General features: G+C 42.8%; 1 protein-coding gene across 1 annotated transcript in view; it reads right to left on the bottom strand.

The window, feature by feature from the left end:
- Positions 1-248: 248 nt before the first annotated feature.
- adgrg6 (adhesion G protein-coupled receptor G6) overlaps positions 249-8,857 on the bottom strand; it is a 42,663-nt gene continuing 34,054 nt past the window's right edge. The window contains exons 28-31 of the mRNA XM_061754933.1: positions 8,698-8,830; positions 7,932-8,033; positions 4,729-4,866; positions 249-1,161 (exon numbers count right to left, since the gene is read on the bottom strand). Of these exons, the coding sequence (XP_061610917.1) occupies positions 1,031-1,161; positions 4,729-4,866; positions 7,932-8,033; positions 8,698-8,830 (504 nt within the window). The 3' untranslated portion in view covers positions 249-1,030. The remainder of the gene's footprint in view (positions 1,162-4,728; positions 4,867-7,931; positions 8,034-8,697; positions 8,831-8,857) is intronic.

The following is an 8,857-nucleotide window of genomic DNA, read 5'->3' as shown; positions in this document are numbered from 1 at the left end:
TTTTTGCTAACCTGCACTCTGCTGGTTGCTTTTTGCATAGGTCCCTTCCAATTCTTTTTCTTATTGTACGGAGGTTGACAATCTTCTCCACACACAGTTTAAACTTGAGTAAATATGGGTTTGAATAAAGTAATGAGTCATAATAGATATGTGATACTTGTGCCCATGCCTGGGATGTTTTTACCTCCCCTTCTCCTTGAACCTAACCCTAGGCACACTTCATTAACACACACTATATGATGACACAGTTATCATAATTCATCATTTTCTTTATTTTTTTGGATTAGGGGATTTATTCTGTTCATGTAGTCAGATAGAGTTGCAAGGAGCGCGGTAAGACCTCTTTTACATCTTGCCCCCTCCTGAGACACCACTGAAATGCCTTGTGTTAGAGGCAAAATTGAAAGCACATGCAGTTGGATGTTAAAATATCAGGAAAAAGTTGGTACACTTAAAGCTTGTGCTGAAAGTTCTACATATCCAATCTGAAGCTCGAAGCATAGTTATTGTTGCCCTTCACACTATGCATGACTCAGCACTATATGCTTTCACAGGACGGTGCAAAAGTGTCCAAGGTCACATGGAACCGCTTTGCATGAGGCCGGACAGTGGTTGGCTCATGTTTGGGATTGTCAGGTGAAGTGATTGAAAGCAGATGGAAGCAATCCCACTGGAACAACATTGATAAAACGTCAAATAGTTATGAGAAATGACTCTCTCCATGTTGGATATTCCTGGCCTTCATTTATGGCGGGGAACTTGAGCCACCACCAGAGGGACCACCCAGTGACCAGGTGGGGACCACGCGGCAACAATCAGGCAACCACGCGGGGAGCACCCGTCAACCATGCGAGGACCACCTGGCGACCATTAGGCAGTCACTGGACATTCACAATGAATTCTTGTAGGGGCCACGCCATGATGTCACTTCCTGTTTGTTGTGACATCATGGCGTTCTGTCTGTGTCCTGCAGTCCAGAACAGGGTGGGGTGGGGGGGATGAGGCTTAGCTGTTGGTCAGTGATATTCTTTTAGAAGCCATCAGAGCGCGTGGAGCAGTAACCTTTGACCCTGTCAATCATCTGGCTGACGGGAAGGACAGACGACGACGACGAGATGGACGCCACCTTTGAGGAAAAAGGGCTGGTCTGATTTTGTTTTTCTGCCAAGACAAAGAAGATGAAAATGTTGAAGTCACTTGATGTAACTACAACTTTATTTAGGCTGTGTTGGGTATCACTCCATATCCAGCCTTCCAAGAGGCACAGCATTTGGACAGCCATTTTAGACATGACATCAAAAATGTATTTGAGGGATTTTCAGAAAATATATTCAACTCCCACATAACTGGGGCTCAGCTAATTTGCTAATTCACTGATTGGCGGATTTGAAAAGATAAACAAATTCTCCTCCTTGGGCAGTTCGGTTGACAGCTCCCAGTTGAATGCAAGTACAACAGCTATGCATGACACTTACAACACTCATCTCTGCTTGTCAGTGAATTAGTCAAACTCGGTTTATCAGCAGCGACACCTTGTGTGTACAATATGAAAAATAATGACTCAAACAAAGACACGAATGTATAACTAAGATAACTAATCTATAGTTCAAGTTCCTAACACCAACATACTCACTAAAACTGGCATTCATCAGCATGATAGCTGAACGGAGCAACAATTTGTCCTCGTCAGGGGTGTGCAGCAGCGCCACCCTGAAGGTATTCAAGGAAATCCGCTGGACATGACATGATCCCCCTGCATCCTAACGCTAACCCTGCTTTCTGGGCAAAGCGCACTCAAGGAACACACTAAGGTCAGTTAGCTGGAATCCAATAATCTTGGAGCAGATCCTGACTATCTGATTCAAACTGATCGTGTCTCTCACAGACAGATCATCAAATCCACAAATGAAGGAAAAAGGTTCAAGACCGAATAAAACTGTGTTAAATATACAAAATGCTTTTAGATACCCTCAAAGATATGAGCTTCCATATCAGGTCCATTCTTTATTGTCCCCGCATTACTCATAACTCTGCATTTTTGGCAAACTTAAGATACGGTTTCATACATTTCCACGGTTTGGACTGCCTCACTATATATCTGGCATCTATTATTTCTGAAATCAATAACCAAACCCTTTGCTTATGTTCAATTCTGTCCAAAGAAATTGTCATCGCACTATTTGATAAAATCATTTCAAAAGGATCAGACAGTCGATCCTGAAGAAGAGACAGCATGGCGTTGCCGTCAGGAAATTTGACCAAATGACGGCCCTCTTTTGAAAGCGCTCTCTGTACATGATGGAAAAAAAAAAAAAAAAAAAAAAAAGGAATGGTGAAAGAACAGAGCCCTGAGGGGAACCGGTGATAGAAATGATGGAGGTAAACATGTGGCCATTAAGGGAGACACACTACACTCTGTTAGAAAGTTTCAAAGCAACAAAAGGGTCTGATCTAGGGGCACAAAATAGCAGCGAGCCGTTCAATTAAGATATGGGGATGCATCTTATTCAGAGCGGAAGAGCAGTCAGCAAATTAAAGTCTCACATGGGATTTGGGTTTTTCAAGGTGCTTTAGTGCTCCGTCTAGTATGGAAAGTTCCGCATCATCAACACCTTTCTCAGTTTTATGGGCAATTTGAAGTGGATTTAGCCTGCCATCAATTTAGAAAACCACTTTTTCTTGGATTATTTCAGTTTTTCATCACAATAGATGTTACTGCAACTGGTCTGAACAGGCATTAAAGTCTTGATGATTTCACTTTGGAACAGGCATAATAGTGGATGTTTTCCATATTTAGGGCAAGTAACCACTCATCTGACAAAATACTGTGAATATCCCGCTGAGATGATCTGCAAAGTGCGTCCAAAGATGCCATCGGGACCAGATGCTTTCCTTACTGAGAGTCCAGTTCAAGGTTTAAGAGACATCCCCAATGTAGTCATATTGTATAACAACTCCCAATTGTTCAAAAGGGGAAAAGAATACATTAAAAGCACTGGACAGGTATGCCCCCATTTCTGCTCTCCCCAGAGGTCAAACCCTAACCCTAACCTACAGAGGACACTTGTAAGTATACATCTAGTCAAAATGTTTCAATGACAAAAAAATCCAAAAAAACATGTCAAGCAATACAATCAATCAATAAATGCGAAAACCTCAAATTTTCCAATTTAACGGCACCTGATATCTTCTTTATCCACCTGCCGTGAGAGGGATGTCGAGGAGTACGACTCGTCCGGACGACACGGTGACTAAGTCAAGAACGGTCTGCCTGATTTTTGAGACGGGCAACTGGTTGAAAGGCTCCACCAAACCAAGCTAAAACGGGTTCTGGCGAGCTCAGTATTATATGCTGAGTTTGAAAGATTTCTTACCACAATGTGGCAAGCCTGGGACAGGACCAAAACATACGCTGTAGGAAGATTACACACCTGCGTTGTCTTGGGCAAAATCTGACATAACTTCAAACTGGCGGTGTGAGTTTTGGGCACAACTTTACACTTTAGGAGTCTGCATCTTGCACAAATGGAAGAGGAGCCAACTCATCATGACCCCAGTTGCCAGAATTCATTTGGCAAGGTGGGTGGGGTCGATTGGGCAGGCGGGGGGGGGGTCCTCAGCGCCCGCGGTGCAGGCACAGCAATTACAGGACACTTCTGACGGTCCTTTTGGATGTGAAACGGTGTCAATTCCCTGGCACGTGTCCGCAGACGCACATCCCTAGGACTTATTAGCTGGATGTGGGGCCACTCACTCATTGCAGTCAATAACTTAGGACTATGTGAATGTCTTGGGTATCCCCTTACTCACACTCCTATAGATCCTATAGATGTTTCTCATTTACAAGCCAACATTCCTCAACTTGTTCTCAGTCTTTTTTGGAACGTGTTGCAGCCATCAAATTCCAAGTTCATGATTACTTGTTAAAAACAATAAACTTGATCACTTTTAACATTAAATGTCTTATTTAATGTTGTAGTGTATTCAATTAAATATACGTTGAACATGATTTGCAAATCATTGTATTCTGTTTCTTTTTGTTTTGTTTAACACAACATCCCAACTTCATTGGAATTGGGGTTGCACTATAAAATTCCACTCTTGGTTGTATTTTGTTTGTGTTCTGAGTTTAAGTCAGCCTCCGTCATCGAGAACTCAAAATTTCATAAAGTGTAGCAACCTTCAGATTACGTGACTGATAAAAAGGTTTCTCGTCACTTTCCCTAAATGTTATCCACGTAAAATTATGACGTGGTGCCCCTTTATTCGAAAAATGGTTTGCTTATAACTATGAAACTCAAAATTACGCTAAACCGGAAGTAACGCAGGCGTCGCTTGGTGGCTAAAATGTTCTGTCACTTCCAACGGTGAGCTCAACTGTGGCGTTAACGTAGCTTCGCTGTCTTTGGGGTTTTATATAAAAAGGGCGTAGTTAGATGCCAAAGTGGTTGTTGGGTCTCATTTTTGAGTTGGGAAATGAAAATGTTGAAAATGCAGATTTTCAAATGTAAACAGGATGGCCTTTTAAGTCATGTTGTTCAAGTCAAAATCAAGTGAAATCTTTCATAACCTTCAGCCACGCAAATCCCAAGTCCTAAAATCGGTGAGTTAAGTGCGACGTGACTCGAGTCCCACTTCTCTGTCATATTCTACGACATCGTCGACAACCGCCACTCATTGTGTGATGTGAATTGTAAATGCGCGATGGTGTGCGTGTGTGAGAGACACCTGCATTGTTGAAAGGCGTCAGTCTGACTTTGGAGGTCCAGTAGGCAGCGCTGGAGCCGAACGAGCCCGACGACAAGGACTGGACGGCCTGCTCCGAAGCCGCCTTCTTGGTGTTGTTGGTCGGCGTTTTACTCCAGTCTGAGACACATTTAAGTCACGTGACCGCCGACATCCTCATCATTCTTGTTTGAAATTTCAATACAGTGAAAGTTTCAATACAAGTTAAGGAAAACTTGAAAAAGTCCATTTTGAGGTTAAATGTGTTTAAAGCATGCGGGAAAGGGCGTCTGTCTTTCAGCAATATCCTGATAAGACTGATAATCAGGATTATTTTTGGTCATGGTAATCGGGGAATGACATTTTTTACACCCTTTCATTTGTGGTTGTAGTAAAAGTATTCTTAAAAGTCTACGTGTGCTAAAACCCATTAAGCAATGCATCTGGTTCATCCAACATTCTTGTGATCAAATAAAAGAAAACAATGAATGAATTAAAAGATGGGCTATGAAACAGCGGTTAACTTTGTACACTGCCCTGCCCTAAACTCCTGAACGCAATCATGACATTTTGATGTCCGTTTATGAGGTTTGCAAGATTTATTAGAATTGGAAATGCCCATGATGCCCTTTTTCAAGCTATTCTATGTAGTCTTTTACACCTGGCAATTGAGATGGCCGCATTTCTAATTTATAGTTGATAGGTGAATAAACCTTCCTCTGATTGGATCGCTGTTATTCTTCATTTAAATATGGGAAACAGCTTTGCTCCGATTGGTTCTTGGCGATATTGCTGTGTCTTGCATTCATAGCAACGTCGTGATTAGATCCTTTGGCGTCTTTTCTACTATCATTGTGAAGCAGAATTCACCAAGCACTCGTTGGATTGTTGGCCACTAAACAGTAACGTGAGCTGAAAGGCGACATGGATGAAAATGAGAGAGAGGGGGGGGGGGGGGGGGGGGCATTTTGAGGTTTAGGCTCATCCTCCGCTCCCATTCACATAACCGGTGCAGGACATTCATTGCTCATGCACATTTTGCCAACAGTGACCATAATCTTCACTACTTCGTTCACAGGTACATTATTTCAAAAATATATCAATATAGTTACGTATTGTTGTAAAACACAACACATGTATACTTTATAGACTCAAAGCTGGCAACCTATAGAAATTCACAGGCAGAACAATTTGTCTAAATTTGTCTGAATTTCCGTATTTTCAAAATTTGCCAAGATAAGCGGAAGAAAATGGGTGGATGGCAAGAAAATGATTGCAGAACAGTTAAGGTATATTATGTAATAGGTTAAAATAATTCTGCATAGTGTTCAACTGCACAACATAAGAATTACTTTATTGCATCAACCTTGTAATGGCGGACGCAGTTGCATCCTGAATCGAAGTACATGTGATTTCCACGTGACATCATTAAATATATGCGTCTATGGATTAATTCGCCTATGGGCCTGATCCCGCCCCTCGATGGATCGGGTGGGGTCCTCAGCCGCCGCGGTGCGGCCGCAGCAATTGCAGGACACTTCTGTCAAACGGTATCAAGTCATTTGCATGTATCCGCGGGCACACACCCCCGAGACTCTTTCACTGGGTGTGGGGTCACGCACTCACTGCGTCAAATAAGTCAGGAATATGCAAATCGCTTGTGCATCCCCTCACTTATACTCTCGTCCCGTACACTTTTATAATTGACATCATTGATGCCACCACACTTCAGTTGTACGGCCGGGTTCACGACCCTTGTCCCGCATGCTTCTTCTCCTGTCCTGTCCTGTCTTGTCCTGTCCTTCCCTCCCAGGGTGCAGCGCCACAGCCCCATGCAACACTCATATTTAACGTTTCATTGTTGTGGATAATGTCATGATTTACTTCTCTCATCCTGTTTACAGTTAATGCTTTGTCTTTTGTCTTTGTTTCTTTCTCCCTTCTGTTCGACGGATCAAGTCTGATTCTCCATAAACCTCAATTCTAATACCACAGCGGAAGCTTCAAAACTCCACTGTGACACAGTAAAACTGTTTCGGGATAAAAGGGATACAGATTTTCCATTCTGCTTGACCTAACAGCCGAACAGGACCAAAATCGCCTTTACCAATTTCTTTTTCAAACTTGGGGGGCGGGGGAGACAGTCTATTAAATCAGATGAATCAGATCTCAAAAGTCAATGAAAACTCATTGTATTTTGCAAACAAATAACATTGCTGAAAGACTGAATTCGGTAGTTTATGCAGAGACAATAGTTTAGATTTCTATTTTATGAAAGTACATGTACAAATGTTTATATTTCCTATATCCACTATTGCTGCTGAAATGATGAAAACCTCCCCATTGTGGGACTAATAATGGTTATCTTACTTGCATTCATTCACTTTCCATACCGCTTCTCCTCACGCAGGTCGGTCACGGGCGTCCCGGAGCCTATCCCGGCTGACTCCGCGCGAGAGGCGGGTACACCCCGAACTGGTCGCTAGCCAGTTGCAGGGCCCATACAAACAAACAACCCGTCACAGTCACATTTACACCTACGGGCAATTTAGAGTTTTCAATTAACCTACCAGGCATGTTTTTGGGATGTGGGAGGAAACCGGAGTACCCGGAGAAAAGCCACACAGGCACGGGGGAGAACATGCAAACTCCACACAGGCGACGTCAGATTTGAAACCGCAACCTCACAACTGTGAGGAAGATGTTCTAACCAGTTGGCCACCGTGCTGCCGGTATCTTATTTGATATTACAATATTTATTCTTAATAATATACTTTAAATCTGACCTCGCTCTCAGAAGATGTCTCCAGTGACGTATAATTAATTCCTGGTTCAGAGGGCGTCTTGTGAAGCCGCACATTTTTTGATATTTATACTTCCAGACACATTAATTGACCTGTTATTTGGTTCTAACGTGGACCCATGTGACAAGTGTACTGTAGCTATTGTATTGCGTGGCCTCCAGTGCATCTGAAGCTCGCTCAAAACTCCAATTATGGCTCACAAGACAAAGCAAAATAATTAACCAAGAGGAGCTCGTAAGTCGAGGCAAGGTTCAGTACCGCTGAATTCCTGTTCCCGTGACTTCCCGGGGAACATCTGCTTACAAATTTCCTGGCAAGACTCTGGAATTCCCTCTCTTGACTTGATGGTGATGACGGTGAGGTGTATATGATGATGTGCATGATGAAGGCTTAGGATGTTACCGGAGTTGTCCGAGGGTCTGAAGCGAGCGCAGCAAAGCGAGCGTCTCCACTGCTTCTGAACGTTCTCTTTGAGAGCGCAGTGGAAGAAGAAGATGAAGAATCCTGCATGCGCGTTCAACACCAGAAGAATGAGAAGAACAAGAACAATAAGGAGAAGAAAGAGAACAAGAAAAACAAGGAGAAGGAGAACAAAAAGAAGAAATTGAATCAAGAAGGACAAGAAAAACAAGAACAAGAAGTCACGGTCATGTCACACGCGACAATGTGGGGCTCGGCATTTGATCCATTTATTCCAGTTGATTTTTCAGGATGTTTTTTGTTGAGAATCGATTTTTTTTGGCAGGTTTTGTAGTTCAAAGCGCACTCTCGCTGATGTGCACTGCTTACACAAACAACACAGCTGCCAACGGAGAGGAGCTGGTTTACAAAAGCAGTCAGGGTTGACAACTTAGCAGCCATTTTGCGGTTAGATTTCTCAACTTTTCACGTTATCTGCAAAGATGTTTTTTTTATTTCTACTATTTTGCAAGGTAATGGTGAGGAAAAAACGTCTTGAAAAATGTTTCAAAGGTTGTTTGGTAACATGAGAAATTGTGCAAATCCCAGATTAGGAAAAACAAAAGCAAAACTTGTTTTGAATACTGTCATGGTCATTTACTTTTTGTATTAGCAAAGAGGGAAAATTCATTCCAATTAGGAATGAATTTTCTATTTTTTTTTTTTAAATAAAAGTCCATATCTTGCAGCCCTACTTGAGTGTCGTCACCTTGCAGCGAGTTGAAGATGGCGAAGAGGTAGACGAAGACGAGGCTGACCGGTCCCCAGGCAAAGAACGCGAAGGCCCACGTCATCCCAAGCAGGAAGGTCAAGCTGACCACGCTGCGAAGGTTACGGACCACCTGAGCGCCGCGCAGGACGCAAGCGTT

This window comes from Phyllopteryx taeniolatus, chromosome 18, assembly GCF_024500385.1.
Source record: "Phyllopteryx taeniolatus isolate TA_2022b chromosome 18, UOR_Ptae_1.2, whole genome shotgun sequence".
In the NCBI taxonomy this organism is placed as follows: Eukaryota; Metazoa; Chordata; class Actinopteri; order Syngnathiformes; family Syngnathidae; genus Phyllopteryx; species Phyllopteryx taeniolatus.
The sequence above is the reverse complement of the archived record's forward strand: the minus strand, read 5'-3'. Positions and strand labels throughout refer to the sequence as shown.